The sequence below is a fragment of the Chionomys nivalis genome, chromosome 2 (genome assembly GCF_950005125.1).
Source record: "Chionomys nivalis chromosome 2, mChiNiv1.1, whole genome shotgun sequence".
NCBI lineage: Eukaryota > Metazoa > Chordata > Mammalia > Rodentia > Cricetidae > Chionomys > Chionomys nivalis.
The window spans coordinates 38007936-38027751 of NC_080087.1; the positions used below are offsets into that span (position 1 = coordinate 38007936).

A 19816-nucleotide genomic window follows, 5' to 3' on the forward strand; every position below is an offset into this window, starting at 1 on the left:
CAGCATAATGAGAAATCTGTGGCTGGCGTTATGAAGGAATCTAAGTTCACATTGCAAAGCTTTTATAATATAAAACATCATATGTCTCCAACTCCAATTGGCTGTTTTCTGTCCACATATATAAGGTTCATATTTTTGTTGCTGTTGTTCTTACAGGAAGAGCTTATTATGAGGAATCAAATGCAAGTTCAACATCTATTAAAAGAATTGTGACTCAGAAAATATTACGGTTACTTGTGTAGGAGCTCTGAGTATTTCTGAATTAAGAAATGATTTGTGTATATTTGTATATTAATTAAGAGGCTGTTTTTCAATAAAGAATATTCATTCAGGAGAAGTCTAAGTAGGGATGCCTTTCTATTAAGGTAGTGTGCTGTAGGATGGTGCTGACTTGTGACCCAAATTCACACCAGGGAATACTAGGTTTTCATAAAAATAAAACCAACCCCAAACTGTACATATATTTGAAAAAATACTTGAGTTTATCATTTATAAACTGTGGCATAGAAACCAATTATGAGCTATGCTACCCATTTTCCCCCTGATATACATGTTTTAAAATGCTGCTCAGGGGTACAGATGCTCAGATCCACCTTTGCCGAGATCTATTTCTTTTGGCTTGGTCCCCTCAGTTACATTTTCTCATGCTTTGTATCAAAGAAGAAATGAAAGAGCGTTAGAAGGTGGTGACCACTCTACCTCTGCTATCTTTGGCATCTTATTAAATAAAGTACTTTGCAGCAGGGGTCAAGACTGAGAGGAAACATGAACACTGTAGGAGAATATAACTAAGTTCATGTCGTGCAGTTCTTATGCTCTTCTGCACAGACATGGTCTGATAAAGGAATGTTCTGCCATGTGAAACACAGGTGTTTTGACCTCAATATGAGACAGGTGAATGCACTAATAGCATTATTAGGTTACAGTTGTTATTCGGTACAGATACATTCATCATTCTAAGTTCTAAAGAAGCATTGTACGTTGGAATATAATGTTGCAGGTTTCAGGTTTTATCATAATCTTTTAAAAGATTTTAATTATATCCACAACACGGTTTATAAAATTATGAAAGCTTTATATTCAGAGATTAGAAGAATACTGCTACTAATTATTATTGCCAATAATTACTTATTAACTCTGTATTATAGACCATGAAATAGCATTGCAGTATATAAATTTTTTTCAGAATTCTTTCTGGAGTTTTTTTTTTTGGTAATAAATAAGAAGATAACTTTAAATTTTAACCTGACTTTACCATATTTGATATTCAGATATTGTAATAATATCAACATATTATCATATTCCGCTTTGCTTCTCTTAAGATTGCCTTTGGTCAGTTAGACTAATAGTTGTAGACCAATAATTATCAAAGCCAACAAAGCCTACTACTTTCATCTTGTTTCTTTCAACATGTCTTATTAACCTCAGGAGATAAAGGAATTATACAAAGAAGTATTAGACATTTTCTTAGCAAGTGTAGCAATTAATAAGTCCCATATTCTCCCAGAATCAAAATATACATGCAGAAAATATAATTAAATAGAATAAATAAACAGGAACCTGCCACTTTTATTTCAGGATATAGACCAGGAAAATGTGTGACTCTACATGACAATTAATATACTGCATGATTAAAGAGAGATTATGTCCTCCTCCAAGTGCACAGTCACAGGTAAGCAACCTATTAAACTTTTAATCATTTGGTGTTTACTACGGATGTATGTGTGAGTGTACTGGAATTTAAAAAGAGCTAAAGAGGTTCCATTAGAAATTAAGAGGTATCCTGTTGGTAGAGAACATCATGCTATAATTCTAGTTTTATTAACAACAATTGCTATTACTCTTTTTGTGTCATCTAATTAAATTTAGTAAATATTACAGCCCGGTAGGTTTCCCCAGCCTCCCAGATTTTCTCTTTACCAAAACTAACTATAATGTAAAATCTCTCCCACTTTCCCAGAGAAGGCAGAATGAAGATAGTAAAAAACAGTTTCCAGGGTTCTTTGTTAAATATGGACATGTTGACTCTTCCTTTTCATATTTGTGATTTTTCAAGTCAAATTATAACTGTTTGACAAAAGAACCTTCAAATGTAAATATAACATTAGGCTATAGGATAGTTCTGTAGCTGATAGTTTGGGAAGAATATCATTGATTGTGAGAGGGGAAATATGAATGAAGATGAATGGCTGAAGTAGAGGCCAAGGATAATAGGAAAAAATAAAACAGGACTGATATAACCTTTGTCTTCTCTTTGACCTAATTTACCATCCTCAACCTTCTTAAATAATTAAATAGAAAAAGAGAGAAATCAACAGAGCAATTTTATATTACACTAATATAAATGAGGCATAATATTATCCTACTATCTAGGCCCAAGAAATATGCATGTAAAAATTTTACCACAGAACAACTAGAGATACATTGAGGGTTAGAATCAAAGTACAGAATCATCAGAGACCTTCTCAGGATGTGGAGATAAATGCCAGTTACAGAACAGGTAATAGTGCCCAGTTCAAAAATGGAAGGATTATGGTCATCTTGCAGAGAGAACTACATCCGCAGGGGAGGAGCTTATAGCCTAATGGATTTGTCTGGGCTGTGGTGCTATATTCTCACTACTTGCCATTCAGGTAAATGCTAAGCAAGGGGGAGTCAGCAGCTCCAACTGGATACCTGAACACAGCACTGAGGCTTCCCTGGCAAGGAGCAGTTTGGGGCACAAAATCTCTTGGTAGATACAAGAGCCAATCACTCCCTTCTCCGAGTGCATGATCACAAGTGAGTAACCTCTAAAAACCGCATCTGTCACAATTTTGGTTGTGACAGAATTAGTAAGGAGGAATAAGGGTCTCTCTGCAGTCAAGACCTAAGGACTAAACATTGAAACCTGGGCAGAAAATGCCTGCAGCCTTGTAATTGAGAGTGAGGGTACTTGAGCCCGATTAAGACCTCTTTGAAGTACAGATGATCTAAATGGGTTTTTGGAGGTGAAATAAAAGAAAAAGGGACCCATTTATAGCTAATGTGACTCTTCTAGTTAAAATTTGGTGAATTGTAAATTTAAAAATTTTTAAATTGATGCTAAACTTAAATTTAATTTATAATTTAAATTAAAATGTGGTGAGTTTTCAAAATGTTAAGCCTTTGCAGTAAATTACCTTCCACGTTTTCAGTGGCTACCCATAAGTAGCCTTTGGGCTGCTCTTGTTCCAGCTAGTGAGTTCTTTGTATTTGCCAGCTGGGGAGGAGAGGGGTTTAAGGAATCCACGCTTGTACTGCTTCACCTGTTCCCACAGAATTCTCCTAGGTAATGTGTCATGGTATGTTTCCGTGTCTCTATGTTGTATGATATGTTGTTGAAGCTAGAGAGGCCGAAAGTCTCTTGGTACTTGATTAAGTGCCACTGGCAGTTTTAATTAGCTTTGTGTTCTTTATTTTAATTTTTCTTTATAGTCCAGCATTCACTCAACCCCTTCAAGCCTGTCTCAAGGCTATTTCTCTGCTTTTCTGTTCCAAGCAAAGAAGCTTCTCCAAGGTCAGCTGGTTAGGGAGAGAGAAGCGACTAGAATCCAGATTGTTTGCCCTTCTCATTCTTTTAATTAATTTTTATAAAATTATATAACCACATTAGCAAACATGGAGGAGGAAATCCCATAATCTCTGACCCCAAAACAACAGCTAGTATTTCAGTGTGATTTCTGTAGTCTTTACCCTCATAGAAATTTTGTTTTCAAAGTTAAACTCATAGTCCACAAGTGATTTCCTACCTTGCTTCCTTCTTATTTAACAACCTAAACATCTGTCCAGCTTACTTGGTAATTTGGACAATCAACATCTAAACTAAGACTTTTTCCTTTTGAAATCTTAATGAAGTATCATGATAAATGTCTTCTCTTCTCAATAACATAACTCTATTTCCTCTGTGAAACTCTTCCTCAACAAAGAAGCTTCATGAGTGTTTGCAAGCTACAACTAGCCCTTGGCATCTCAAAGAATATCATTCATATTTTGATAATTCGTTGTATTTACAATGGGCATTCCCTTCTTCAGCTTTGTTGGCAGCTTTGCTTGTGTTTTGCATTCCCTCAATTCAACGAACACATCCATCTTGTACTATATAATCCCCAGTAAACTAATTTGGCAAGTAAGAAAACAGGAATATAGGGAATTCCTAGACTTGGCTTGTGGTTTCTATTAGCTTTTCACTTCTTGTTAGTCTTGCGTAAAAACGAAAAATTGAATGATTCCTTGGGAAAGAGGAGGAGAGGTGGGAATAAGTTCCACTCCTGCCCTAGCTAAGGGACTCTTGACATTTGATTGCTACTGGAAGAGAAAGGCTGGTTTTCTACAAAGGAGAGACACCTTGTGTATTAACCACACTCAAGAGTTAGTCATCCAAAGCAACTGTACTCAGTGCTTGGGGTTGCTTATTCTTGTGTGTGTCCATCTTTTTCTTTAAGGGAGGGGTGAAGTTAGGCTAGTACAGATATTGGAAATGTTCTGGAAAGGACTGAAGTAGAAGCATGAATATGATTAAATTATATTGGGTAAAATTTCAGAGAATAAATAATGTGTATTATTTAAAAGAAGTCAGAAAGTAACAAACGAAGATACAGACTCTGTCAGTTTCTAGAGTTAGGCTGAAAGAAGCTAAATGGTTCCTGAACAGTTATTCCTTTATGAGTGGGAAGGAAAGGAGAGACAGTAGAAATACCTAAAGGGAAAGCTAACTGTAAGGACCAGGGAAAGGATAAGGTCATCTTGAACAGATTTAGATGAATTGTTCAGGACTGGAGAGCCACACTATGTGTTCATTTTTGTGAAACACTCATAACCACAGACACTCACCTACCACACACATTCACACAAGCACCTTGAACTCCATAACTGGTTAGAACTTTAATTCAAGATGGCTTCCACAGGGGATGGGAGAAAAGGTCAAATAGAATAGCCCATGCGTCTAAGTCATCACCACTACCAAAGAAGATTGGAGTCTCAGGAAGAAAATGTATTGAGATAGAGAATACAAGTTCTAATCCATGTCTTCCTGACACATTCATATCATAAAATAAAAGCAGAGGATTAAGATTGCATATACATAGTCAATTCTGAACCAACCAAGTTGACCGAGTTTCCTCATTGTCCACTACCAAGAAAGTTAGAACACTTGCCATGTACATAGATATCTCCTGAACTTAAGTGACTATGAAAGTTCTTACTACAGGAACAGTGACTAGGGACGATACCATGTCAGTTGGGTTTTGTCATGTTGTGCATACAGGGTTCACACAAGGCTTTCATTGATAGAGGTGGGTCATCTTTTATTTATTATTTTATTGGTTAATTAATAAAGAAACTGCCTAGGCCCATTTGATAGGCCAACCCTTAGGTGGGTGGAGTAAACAGAACAGAATGCTGGGAGATAGAAGCCAAGTCAGAGAGTCGCCATGATTCTACCGCTCCAGACAGACGCAGGTTAAGATCTTTCCTGGTAAGCCAGCTCGTGGTGTTACACAGAATATTAGAAATGGGTTAGATCAATATGTAAGAGCTAGCCAATAAGAGGCTGGAACTAATGGGCCAGGCAGTGTTTAAAAATACTGTTTCCGTGTAATTATTTGGGGCCATAAGCTAGCTATGCGGGCGGCCGGGTGTGTTCCCAAATATGGTTTATAAATGTTCTTTTACATTTAAAGGGGGATATGATATAGATATAAATAATTTGCATAGGTATAAATTTTGCCTTATTGATAGAAATTTAAGGTCAATTTTGTTATATGTATTTCTGATCTTGATTAAGGTATTGTGATTATGTAATTCATTTAAAAATGTAATATATAATTAGGAAATATAAGTTGCTAATGGATAATCATCGATAATAATAAAGCTTGTAGTCATGTTATTTAGATTTTCTAGATGTGCATAGATAAATTTTAGATAGACATTCTTCATATCTTTCAAAGACTGCAAAATATGGCATTTAAAATATTTTAATAACTTAGGGTTTTTCATGACAATGAGACACTTCTGCTCCTGGCAGCACCAATCTACTTCAAGAGGAAGATGGACATCAAAGAGGCTCCTTATGGAGTTTGATAGCCATTTGGGCAAGAAACTGTTCTTGCTTGGACTGTTACATAAACAAAAAATCCACAGAGAGAGGACTGCTAAACTTGCCTAAAGGTGAGATGGTCTTCCGGGGTTCCTGACTCATAAAAGAGTCTGCGAGACATTCTACAGGACACAACAGATAATGACTAAACTGTCTTTAAAATTTCCTGCTTCATGGAAATATCTGCTGGAAACTATGGCTCTGTAGGCCAAAGATGGATGCCCCAACGATACAGAAAAACTTTGAGTGACTGTACAGGCAGCGAGATGTCTCTGTCATTTCTAGAGTTTTGGATTTCTTGTTTGCTTAAGTAATATTATATCTTTCTGGAGTCTTTGATGAAGTTAAAAAATAGATAGATAGTTACAGTTTTCCTTAGTTATGATAAAGGATAAAATAGATATAAATATTGTAACTATAATTCTTACTTGATAACTGTTTTGTTATATGTAATTTTACTATGTCAAAGTAAACGCCTTTCTTTTTTGTTTAAACAGAAAAAGGGGAAATGATGGAGGTGGGTCATCTTTCTATCTGCTGTTTCATTGGTTAATAAATAAAGAAACTGCCTAGGCCCATTTGATAGGCCAACCCTTAGGTGGGTGGAGTAAACAGAACAGAATGCTGGGAGATAGAAGCCGAGTCAGAGAGTCGCCATGATTCTCCCACTCCAGACAGACGCAGGTTAAGATCTTTCCTGGTAAGCCAGCTCGTGGTGCTACACAGAATATTAGAAATGGGTTAGATCAATATGTAAGAGCTAGCCAATAAGAGGCTGGAACTAATGGGCCAGGCAATGTTTAAAAAAATACTGTTTCCGTGTAATTATTTGGGGCCATAAGCTAGCCATGTGGGCGGCCAGGTGCCAGGGATGTAGCCCGCAGCTCCTATCACTACATTTCACAGAATGGGCTTGATTACAAGATATACAATGTAACCAGTAGCTTTCTAAGCCTGACCTTTGTTATCTTTCCCTTCAATGTCCACAAATATATTTCAAAAATATTTCTATTAGTATTTCTGATCCATCTGATGGGCTTTTTTGACTCCTAAATATACTCTGAAATGGCGAATCTCAAGTGTTCAAGGAAAATCTTAACCCAAATCCCGACTAAAAAAATATAATATCTCATTACCTCTTGAATAATACTAGTAGATTATTTTTGGATGACAAATTTAAATTGGAAATAAGATGTACCATTTGCTACAGAGTGTATGTATCTCACCCTCTTTTGCAACTGATTAATACAAATTTTAGACAAGGCATCACGCTTTCTGTCAGCTATTTCTTTTCTTGCTGATTTTCATCATCAGTTAGAATTCTCCCTAGAACACATTTGATTAATCTTACACAAGAAGGTTGTGAGCTACTCGAGGACAATGATGGAAAGGCATATCTGTTTGTATTCAATGTTTTACCTCGTACCTAATATGGAACTTAAAAAATAAATATTTGTTGAATAAAATGTAACGTGTTAAATTGCAGGTGTCTCAGAAACTATCTAATGTGTAGAAAGGACAATGCACGAAGCAAAGCAATATAAATACATCAGAGACCATGCTCACCCAGATAAGCAGATTTAATAGCCTTGTATGACAAAGCAGCTGTCATTTTCCAGTTGCTAAAAAAAGACTGCCTGTAGTGAGCTGGGGGATACTATACATTGTAAATCTGTCTTAGCAATGACGTGTTGTTCTATTAGAATATCATATATACACATGCTTTCCTTTTTTATGAAAAACACAATTAAAGACATTCGGTTTCTCAATAGCAAATAAATCCCTCTTATTTCAGGTCTATTCACCACTTCCTCATTTACAGATGTTGCCACAATCACAAACAGGACTTACTGCTGCTGGCATGCTTTATGCAGACTACTCACTACTGGCCAAATTCTCCCTGAGTGAAGGTTTGAACAGGTGATGGCTGCCACGATGGCAGGAAAAGATGGGCAGAAATAGCTCTCCTGATGGTAGCCTTGTTGAGGAAGAGAGAAGTCAGGCCATGTTCATGGTCTGGCTTTTCTTTCTCTGTCTCACCCATATCCACAGCAATGGTCACCAGGGAAATGACTTTTCAGCATTAAAAACAGGGAGAGTGGTATTTTGTTTGTCACTTGCATCACTTTTAAATTGGGAGTGAATCACATGAGAAATAATTCTTAAAATATATTTAAGGAAGAAATATGATTATGGAAATTGTCTAAAATGATATCTATGCTCCTGCTGCCTAGACACTCCACAGGAATTAAGATACCAGTTTAAGAATGAATAGAAGAAGATATGTTATGATAATAAATTATACTTTGTCTTGTTTCAAATATATTTACAGTAAATTATAGGCCACTTGCTGAACTATGAACTAAGAATTTAAGCCACATTTTAAGGACAAAAAAAGCTAATTATGAAAAATAAATGGTGCCAAGAGTAGACAGTAAGATAAATCTTAAAATGATGACTTTCCACTTGAGCAACACATTTTTAGAAAAAGTGTACGTTAATGCTTAACCTTTAAGATTAAAACATTAATCAGATATCCCTGGAGTGAATGGAGATTTATAGACCAATTTCCAGAGAATAAATAAACTATCAAAATAGAATGCATTTGTGGGCAAGTGTGATAAGAAAGTTTATTTTACCCCATTGAGCACGGCAGTTTTTTTGGAGCAGGGGAAGATCATGCCTGTGACTTTATAACTCTCAAGGTAGAAATCATTTCTCAGGGCAATGTGGTACATGCTTACCTCTCACAGCGTGGTCCGGTGTACCCAATAGGACATTCATCACAGATCAATCCCAGACTCCGGTCTAAATGGCACGTTGGACTAAAGCTGTGGTGATGTTTGGGAGACAGGAAGAAGAATACATGAGATCATTAGCAATGGATCCTCATATCTCTCTACCACTGCTGTGACCAAAGGGTACAAGCTGGCCATTCTCATCTCCTAGGCAGAAATTAGAATCTGGCCAGTGGAGGATGAAATGGCATTGGTATTTTGACAGATACAACGATAGCCCAGTGGAGAGCAGTGCCCCTGTGACATGTTATTAACTGACTTTTGACTGCTCTGGCTCTGAGATCACCAATAAAAAAGAGTGGACGCATAGCAGCTGCTGAAACTGACTTTCACATCCTTTCTCTCCAAGCATACCCTTCAGAATTTGAAGCAGCGTGGTGAAATCTGAGAGATGTTTAGACAGCAGTGGAGTCAGCATGACAGTATAAGTTTTACTACCTGGACCAGCAGCCATGGGACATGCATCCACGCAGGTTGCTGTGAATGTGCACCCACAGGCATGAGGTCACATGGGTAGAATCCTTAGAGAATCTTTTAGCAAATACCTTCTGCGTACATTCTGCTTGACTTAAATTCTACAAGTTAAACTGAGCCACCTTTGTTATTTCACATCTCTCAGCATGTTCCAAATTTTACCTGTCTTTAGACACAGTTCCAGTTTAGGGCTGAAGAGACAATTATTCTTACTCTAATTATGTTTTCCCTATAATATTTTCTATTCTACAATACAGAACAATTTAGTAAAGGCTTGCTTAAAAGCCAAATTATTAAAGAGATCACAATAAATTAAACATGCTGGGACCTGGTCTCTTCCTGTTTCTGATACTTGGCGCGACTCGGGAATATTTTTTCAACTTTGATGCCAGAGTGTGACTACCACTGAAAAGTAACCTCCCCCTGGTATAACTCTGAAAGGTCCTTCAATGCTTTAATAATTCTCATTTCTCTATAGTACCAAGTTATTATGATCCATTAGACCCTCCAGACTAGCTATTTCAACTCATTGTAAAGCCTAATGAATCTGTGAGATCAGAGAAAGTAGAGCCAAGAAAACCTTGAATTTATGAACATTGTTCAAGTGGAGAGGTTCTGATGGATACTGTGGTAACCTAGCTTGTGGTCTAAGAGAGGAATCTCTTGTTAGAGGAGCACCCACAACAAGAGGGTTCAAATGTGTGAGGTCTTGGCACATATTAAAACAAACAAATGGAAATCCGATTGACTCCACTACTTGTCTTTGTTATTGTTTGCAAAACTGAAAGAAGAAATTAGATTCTGACAACTCACTATTGTGCAAATGTGTGTTCTTCCAAAATTGTCATTCTGCAACTGCCTCATCTTTATGGAGAAAGGGACCCCAGGGGGAAGACTGAGTTTGCCAACCTTGTTGGACTATAGTGACTGAATGAAAACCAAGTGAATTATTTTTTAACATTCTAAATCAGTTTACCATAAAGACATGCCAACGATGGCTGACAAGCTCCTGATACTTTAAAACTATTTCTAAAATAAACCTTAAAATTCTTAAAAATACTCCCTTGTCAGTTAAAACTAACAGCAATAAAGTCAACTGAGCTCACTGACAGAGAACAAAACTTTCTCAGAAAAATATTAAGCAATAACAATTTATTCAATGTGACGAGCTCTTACATTTCAGAGTACTTTTATCATAATTGTACTTCATTTTAACAGATTCCTATAGGCTGGCTGAGACAAACTTAATTTTTCTTCCTCAAGGTCATACACTAATTTCCAGGAGAATTTACATGAGATTCATGACTGCAGGGTCTTCATTTGATCCTCTCCTCTCCCTATAACCACCTGTCATTCAAAACTGCTGGTGAGAATACATGAGTTTAAGCTCCCAGTAATAAAAATGCTTGCTACAGTGTATTCAAATAAAATCTCTTCTTAAAATATACCTCTACGTATGCTTTCATATTTGTAAATAATGCTAACTATTTCCTTTCTAGGGTAATTGCAGTAGCAGTTAGAGAAGAAGGTGAAAACCAACAACATAAATACAATTACAATGAGACACTAATGCGCATAGCAATGATGCCTTGAGAGTCTACTGGCAGAGGAGGCATCTCCAAACTGATTCTGGCCCAAATGTGAAGCTAATTGCTCTGGTACACAAAGAGGGAAAGATCAATGATTTCCAGTGATTCCAACCTTATGCCATTCATCTCTAGTTGGCTCACTCTTTACCAATAGAAAAAAAAAAAAGTCCTGCTTCCTAGATTTTCCAGTCCAGGACACCAAATATTGGGTGAGCCAAGAGCAAACATGAGGGGAAGGGCAAGCTGCTGCTGGGATGAACTGTACAGTAATTCTTGATAACTAAGGATTTATTATTATATGTACAAGAACTTATTTACAAGTCAGTGTGTATGTGCATGCATAAACACATATGTACAATTACAGTACTATATGAATCTATATGTGAATCTATTTTTGTATAACTATGAATTCACTTGTACAGTTGTAATTAGCTTTGTTCTAATCAGTGATAAATTGTCATGGAATATAGTGGAAAAGCTTGTCCAAAAATACATTTCCCATTTATTACTATCAATTTTGATAATTCAACGTTACTGTGTGTGTGTGTATACATGTGTAGTGTCCATGTGTGTATGTGCTTTGATATTTATGTATGTACATGTGTATGAAGCTGCACATGTATGTGTGTGCCCATTCTTGATGACCTGAAACTAAAGATGGTTATCTTGCTAGATTAATATTGACTTTATTTATTGAGCGAAGGTCTGTCTCTCTCTAGATCTGGAGTTCAACAACTTTAACTAGTTTTGCTAGGTAATTTGCTCTTCAGATAACCTATCTCTGCTTCCTAATTTCTGAGATTATAGATATTTTCCGTGCCTAGCCAACTTTTACATAGGTACAAGAGGTTTAAACTCTTGTCATTGTATTTATATTGCAAGTATTTCAGTCATTGAGCATCTCCCCAGCCCAATATAACCTTATGCGTGATCCCTAAAATCAGCTCTAGCAAAGTTTCACTGTTTTGCTAACATAGCTCTTAGTATTTCTGATGCCTACCAAGTATTGTTAAGACAGTATTACGTAGGACTTGTCAAGACCTAACATCCCGTTCACTCTGACAATACCTCCAAACACATTACACAACTGACGGAAATTTCAAAAGTCTTCAGTGACAGCATCTATTTCTTTCTACAACCTAAGTGTCCAAGCAAAAATAATAGTGGATTTTTGCCTTTAAATTATTAGGTGTGTAACCAAAAGTTAATGAATATAAGCTGAAATGTTTATACTTTGTTTCTCTGGAAGAAAATTTCATTACTTTAGTTAGTATCTATAGCTAAAATATATACATCACTAAGATGAAAAGGATAGTGCACATTCTAAATAGCTGATGAAGGTGATCTATATTTATAATTTAAATATTTTATGCTCATCTGTATCCATATATTTTAATAATCATACCAATCTGTTTTTATCTCCTTCACATTTGATTTATTTAGCAATATTATCTAAGAAATTTGGTGCCAAAATGCCTGTGATTTCTAAGATTTATGACCAGGGATTAAGAGATAAATCACTAAGATAAAACTATCACTAAGGCTGCACTTCAGACGGAGGTTGCAGCAACCTTTAGCTCTTTTTGATTATTTCTGAATAACCTGTGAAAATTCAGATCTCATCTTAAAAATTAAATGTGAATATTCAATTACACCTCAGAGCACCTGCTCAGATCACAACAGTAAAGTTTTCCTTAAGGTGTTTTAATTCTTCATACATAAAGGAGCTTTCCTTCTTTATGTTCTTTGCCTAAACCTATGGAATTGTTTTGATGAAAATACTTATGTCATTAGATAAAGATAATCTTTTCCCAACATGTTTGTGTAGTTAAACTGTAATCATTTTGTAAATTGTTTTAAATTTAAAAGAATATATAAATTAAATCATTTCTATGATTTATAAACTATGTGGAGTATTATTAATTCTTATTTTCCTCTTTACAAAAATACCACAATTAAATCAGTAATTTAAAATAGGCAGCCTCTCTCTCCCCACAAATTTGCTATTAAAAATAAAATTATTATTTTACAAATAAATATTTAGTTTAATAAATTATCTTAAAATTTATTCAATTCTGCCATTTTTTATTAATGTTATTATATTAGACTTATTTCATTATATATTATACATTTATTGTATTTATTATATTATATTTATTATTTTATTTTTTAGAAAACTTGATCAACCTAATTAAACCAAACTGGAATGTATTTGTTTTAGGAAACACAGTTATTAGACACTGAGATTCCAATCCCTTTGGCAGCATGAATGGGTTTTTAATGTCTGCTGAGTGAGTTTTACCCGGAAGAAATAATTAGAAGCCATTAAAGAAAGGGACACACAGTGAACATAGAAGGATCATGGTTCATGAATGCCAGTAAATACCAAGAGAATTCTCTTCCTAATGACTCTTATGCACAAAATTGGTCAGACTTGAGAGGAAATCCATAATGTTTATACATTCAAATATATCTAAACTTGTAAAGTATACTGGGCTGGAATTCACAAGACAAAATGAATGGCCAGTGTTACTGAACTGGGAGCTGTGCAAATCCTGATAATCTTTTGGCTTAGAGATGTAGGAAAATTTCAGGTGCCACCTGCCTGTTTTTGTCAGTAAAGACTACGTGGAACAATTATTTTTATGTGTAGGTTAATGGCTTGGACAATACCATTCAGCCACAGTGAACATGCATTGAGCCTTTAAAACATACCCCTGACAGTGATATTGTCACATTATGTCTAGCCCAGGCCTACTTCATGCAGTACGTGCCTGAGTAGCCATTACTTAGGGAGTAATTTCCTTTACAGTCTTTGCTTTCCAGTTTCCTTCTTTCTTTTCTCTGACACCTTTAATGATTAAAAGTTCTTCAGTTCTGTGCTTGTCTTGATTCACTCCCTGAATTCTAGAAATGCATGATCATTAAAATACATTAAACCAGTATCTCCTTTCTTTTCAGTGTCTCTCTATGGAACCTAACTTCCCAGGCAGACTAAGGAGTTGTTTTTATTGTTCTCATTTAAAATATAGATTTTACTTTCTTAAAAAAGTTCTTTAACATGTACTGTCGAGGACTGGCAAAAATAGGGACATTAAATAACTTCAAATTCCAACGGGATAATTGAGATTATGACTCTGAATATTTTACTTTAAATCAGTTCTCCGTTCCCTATCATCCACTATTTTAAGTGCTCAACATGGTTTAATTGTATAATTCACACACAGCTACCCAAGAAGGTCAAGCTGGTGAGCTGAGTGGCATTTTGGTAGTCTGCTCAAAGTTTTGCATCTTGAAGTGTCGAGTTAGCAGGAAGCCAAGGGATTCTAGCTCTAGATGTGACATAAAAATGCCATCTTTCCAGAAACTTCATTTATTCACCTATAAAATGGAAGCAATACTACCCACCTTACAGGGTTATACTTGAAGATGGAACACCGAAATTCAGAGACTGGATCTACGTCTTGCTCTGACAGCTTCCCTCTCTTGTCAACAGCGAATTCTGAAGAGAAGTGTGCTTGGAGAGGAGGGGGAAGATTCCACCAATGTGACTAGCAGGAACCTCAGTTCCCCAGAGGACTTAAAGAATGGCAGAATTCTTTCCAGAGTTTTCACTTGGAATATTATTCAATAAATCTAACGGATGACCACACAGAACAGGGTCTTCTTGGTTAAGGCTTTGGAGTTTGCCCTATTGATCAAATTCTCATGTTAAAAGGCTGCAGTTGACATCTCTGCCTGAAGAGCATTTACAGTTTCTGGTCCGTGATGTTATGACAGTTACAGGAAAGAGCTGAAGGAATATACTACAGCAAGAGTTTTATTAAGCATCAAATTTGCCTTTAGGAAGAATTTCAAAAATTGAAAAAGGAATTTATTTTATTTGAATTTAATTACGAATAGGATTGTAGCTCAATGGTCTGGCATGTGGTCCATCAGCATGCCCAAGGTCCTAGGTTTAATTTGCAGCATCAGAAATGACAACCACAAAGAAATAAAATGACACTTCTTTATAAATATTCATTATAACTATTATTAATTTATTTTCAGTGTGGTGCACACCATAGCAGTATTTTTTTTTTTGTCATTGTGGCTGTTTCAGGACCTGCTCATTTAGACCTGCGTGTGCTTTGGGAATGTGCCCTTCCAGCAAGTGAAATATAGTAGTCGCATAGTCTCAGCAAAGCTGCATATTTTCTCTTTCTTTCTAAATTGTCTGCTCCAATAGATCATTTATGTAGGTGAATAAATGAGAAAAACTGATAGAAATTAAATGAAGTTTATAATATACATTTTCAAAATCTATATTGCTTATGCAGGATAATATAGCAATCATCTATAGTTCAATACTCATTTATGACACAATAATGCCATGGATCAAGTGTAATAAGCTACCTATAGCATAAAGATATATTGCAGTAAATGATTACTTAAGAGAAGTATATATCTGTACAAAGTAGGTCTGTTGTTTGGAATTAATTTCAAAATTTCATGTGAGTTTTATCTAAGTTCTTAATCAAATCTAGAGCCCAAATAGCAAAATCGTTTGAGATGGTCACAATTTAAAATACTTCCCATTTCAGCACTTACGTCACCATCTTGAGAAAGTTACAAACTTATCTTTCTGATATCAAAAGTGCACCTGTAGAAGTGGAAGTGAAGCTCTGAAGAGAGGTCAACCTGGTACTTACTTATTTGATGGGATGTTGAGTGGACAGGCACAGGGTTGACAGTCTTCAGAGGTTCCTTGAGTGGGATCACCATAGAAACCAGGAAGACATTCATTGCAATAGGGGCCACCTGTGTGATCCTTACAGTCCTGAGGAAGACGAGCACACCAATTCATTACTTTGGTTTTAAGCACAACCACGGTACCAAAAATAGTTCTCCAAAGTTATTAGTGTGTTCCCATCTGCGAGAATAATTTTACACATTAAATGTTCAACTTTACAGCACACAAAAAAGCACAGGATGTTAATTTAACACCTATTTAATATTCAGCTTCTAACCACACTAGTTTTGGTGTAACATACTTAAAACAATGGCCAAAATTTGTTAAGAAAATTTTATTTCCTATTTTTATTTTTATCAGGTTGTGTGTGTGTGTGTGTGTGTGTATTTGGACATAAAGCCCTAATAACATTAAAAATCTTAATAGGAACTATAGTTTATTATGTAAATCCTTTGGGATTTACTCTCTCAGCTCAGACAATAATTTGGACTTAATGGACTCTAATGAATTGGACAATACGTTCCCATATTATGTCTATGAGGACATTAGTTGGCCTGTAATTAAATGTTAAAAAAAAACCAAGAAACTTTAAACATACAGCAGTGTACAATGAAACTATAAGGCATGTAACTATTGCCTTAATAAATTAAAAAAAATCAAAAATACATGCACTTGCCATTTGTTTTGAGAAACATGTCTTTCCCAAAAATACAGAGTAATTTACTTCTGGATTTTTTTCATATTAACTCAATTGTCTTCCTTAGGTTAGCTGCATTTGTAAAAGTCACCAGGTCTGAGATTCAGGTGAACAATTCAGTTGCCAGTACCGAAATGTCTCTGAGGCTTCCAAGAGTTTATCATGATTAGTCTCACGTGATAAAATATCAAAATGTACTCATTACCAATGAAATATATTTCAGTTTAATAAGGATATACAATTAATAATTTCCCTGCATACTGAAATGGAGCTCATAGAACTCAAGCGTATGAAGCCTTTATTTTATGATTAGTAGAGAAATTCTGTGAGAGAAGGAGCTAAAATACAAATTAACTGTAAACTGGGAGTATAAAGTTATTAACCTACATGACCACTAGAATAGACCAAGTTAATGAAACTATGAATATTATTTATTTTGATGTTTTAAAATAAGAGTGATTTCAATTATATTTAGTAAATGAACTCAACAGAAGCATAGGTATTAATAAGAAAAGATACAATTCTGAGAACAACCTATTAAAATTCCTTGGAGAGGTCAGACTTGTTTGTTGAAAGATATCCAAAATATAATCTATTAATTTAACTTTGAACTTCCTATTCAATTCTGTGATGTAAAGGAGCTGAAGTTCATTGACTGTGAATAAGAGGTATTTTAAAACAATAACTGTTATATTTAAAAATAGGCTTGTCTTTATTTAAATTTCTTTATCAATTTTTTTAGCAAACATTTTAAAGAAATCACAAATGTTATTCTTGCTGTTAACAAGCAACTAGGCCAAATTTAGAATTTCTGAAATTCAACTAAAATCTTAGATAATTTGCATGTTTTCAACTAAAGATCTGAAAGAGAAATAAATGCAGTGTGTTCAATATACTTTTTATTTTTAATTTTCATTAAATAGAAACAAATTTTATTAAAGTTTAAGTATGTTTGTAATCAAAACTGAGAAAGCACCAGGCAACCAAAACAATGGAAATCAAAACTGGGAAAATAGATTTTTTACTCTATCTTTGAACAATGAACTGGTTGTTTTCATAGGTAGCTGACTATCAAAGTGACTTTCAAACAATGCTTCCAATTCATATCATGAAAATACTGAGAACCACACTGCCTTCCGAGGTGGCTTGAAATACTGTCTGGATTTCTCCAATGCATATACATTAAGATAACCTTGTCATGCAGATACACTGCACAGCAGAAACCCAGAATTTGTTCTGAACCCAAAAGTGCTCATTTGTAGTCAGGTTTCAAAGGGTAGCTATACCAAAATACCTTTTTAAAAAAATAAATTTCAGGTTCTGGCTATTACAAAAAATGCCGCTATGAACATAGTTGAACAAATGTATTTGTAGTATGATTGAGCATCTTTTGGGTATATTCCCAAGAGTGGTTTCGCTAGATCCTGAGGTAGGTTGATTCCTATTCTTTTGAGAAATTGCCACACTGATTTCCAAAGTAGTTGTACAAGTTTGCATTCCCACCCGCAATGGATGAGTGTTCCCTTTACTCCACATCCTCTGTAGCATTAGTTATTATTTGTGTTTTTGACTGGTCGATAAGAATTTCTCTCATGCACAATATCCTAATACCATTGTCTGAGTAGATGAAGTCAGAACCAATCCATTCAGATGGGATTGCAGCACAGAGTTATCAGCACCAATACAGAGAAGTGGCACCTGACCATCTCCAGAAGAGTCCACAGGAATATCTGCTCCCTTGGGATACCCAGAAAGAAGACTGTGTCTCGGCTACTAAGAATCATGGTTTCCCCAAGATCCTTCCATCATAGGGAGGTTGACTTTTCTCTTCTTGGTCATCAAATTAATTCTCCATACCTGTTCTCATCACTCTACTGAAAGAAACTATTTTGTTCTGAAACAAATGGTCACCATTCTGCAATGCATCATATCATCAAATGCACTAACTTCAGGATTTGATTTAATCCTAATAAACTCAACTTCATAGAATACCTTAGGGGACATTATGAGGTTGGTATTGTAGCATATTTATTTTTGTCCTTTCAGGGTAAGTAAAACAAATTAATGTTAGTTTGGAATTGGATAAATTCTACTGCATACTAATAAAGTGTTTAAAGGTAGTTCAATATTTCCCCCTGAGTCACTTTAAAAGGCTGTAGTATAATTAAAATGGAAATCACTCTGTCTTTTTATTTGTAAAATCGCCATTTAAAAATCTACTGATCCACAAATTAGGGCTATCATGTTTTATGCTGCTCTGCAATTGAACAAAAATCTTATGCAGAGAAAACAGAAAATGCGCCATAAACTGAAATGTTAAATTATATTGAAACAAAAGCCCTGAGTTTTCATTTTGAATTTTTCCTAGTAGCATTTAAGTACAGGAGAAAGCAGAGAAATGAGCAAGAGGAACACAACACACGAATAGGAGACAACAGAGTCTGCCTTAAATTCTGCAGAGAGATAGAATATGATATCGTCTCTCAAATTTGCACCACCTCAAATTGTGTTTTGTAAGACTAATGGTACCAGAGTTCTTTCAAGCTTCATGCCAGGGTAGACAATGTAAAACTAACATGCCCTGGAGTTCCTCTGAGTGTCTGTTCAGAACTCTCCGGGCCTCTAACTACTTAGCAGCAGCACAAACAGTGCTCTGCACTTGGGTAAAAGTACAGAGCCAATCGTAGAAGGAACAATTCCTCTGAAGATGCATTATGTATGTTTATTATGTTAAAATAAATGCGCAACATTTTAATTTTAATTGATCTCAAAGCTCAAAACTTTATACATATAAATATATATATATATAAATGTATATATATATAATGTTTTTTTTTTATTATTTTATTTTATTTTTTGGTTTTTCGAGACAGGGTTTCTCTGTGGCTTTGGAGCCTGTCCTGGAACTAGCTCTGTAGACCAGGCTGGTCTCGAACTCACAGAGATCCACCTGCCTCTGCCTCCCGAGTGCTGGGATTAAAGGCGTGCGCCACCATCGCCTGGCTGTTCTTATTTTCTGAGTGAAAGAAATGTCTAAAATATACAAAAGTGAATTATTTTTATTATGATGGTTATGTTTTATGTTTTTCCATATTTTTAAAATAGTCCAATTTTGGTAGATTTATAGAAGAGAGAGAAACCATATATATTCATAGTAGATGTGTATCCTAGTTCTTAGTTACACTTTATAATGATATATTTGATCCTAATTCAGTTTTTCGACAAAGATGAAAAGCACTTTCTCATAGTAGCTAGACAGATCACACACGAAAGTTCAATCTTAGCTTCCAATTCAGTTCTGGATAAAGCTGTTTGGACACATCACCTCTTGACCCAGCTGTTCAAGGTTGTAAAGGTAGCAATAGAATCCCAGGGTTTGTTGAACAGACTTTAGCTTTGTCAGTCAGCATC

The 19816-nt window shown here is 35.3% G+C and overlaps 1 protein-coding gene across 2 annotated transcripts in view; it reads right to left on the reverse strand.

Annotated features, from left to right (window-relative positions):
- Lama2 (laminin subunit alpha 2) overlaps positions 1–19816 on the reverse strand; it is a 603732-nt gene that overhangs the window by 214290 nt on the left and 369626 nt on the right. For both annotated transcript variants that reach the window (XM_057755686.1, XM_057755676.1), the window contains exons 17-18: positions 15668–15795; positions 8860–8946 (exon numbers count right to left, since the gene is read on the reverse strand). In XM_057755686.1, coding sequence (XP_057611669.1) covers positions 8860–8946; positions 15668–15795 — 215 coding nt within the window. The remainder of the gene's footprint in view (positions 1–8859; positions 8947–15667; positions 15796–19816) is intronic.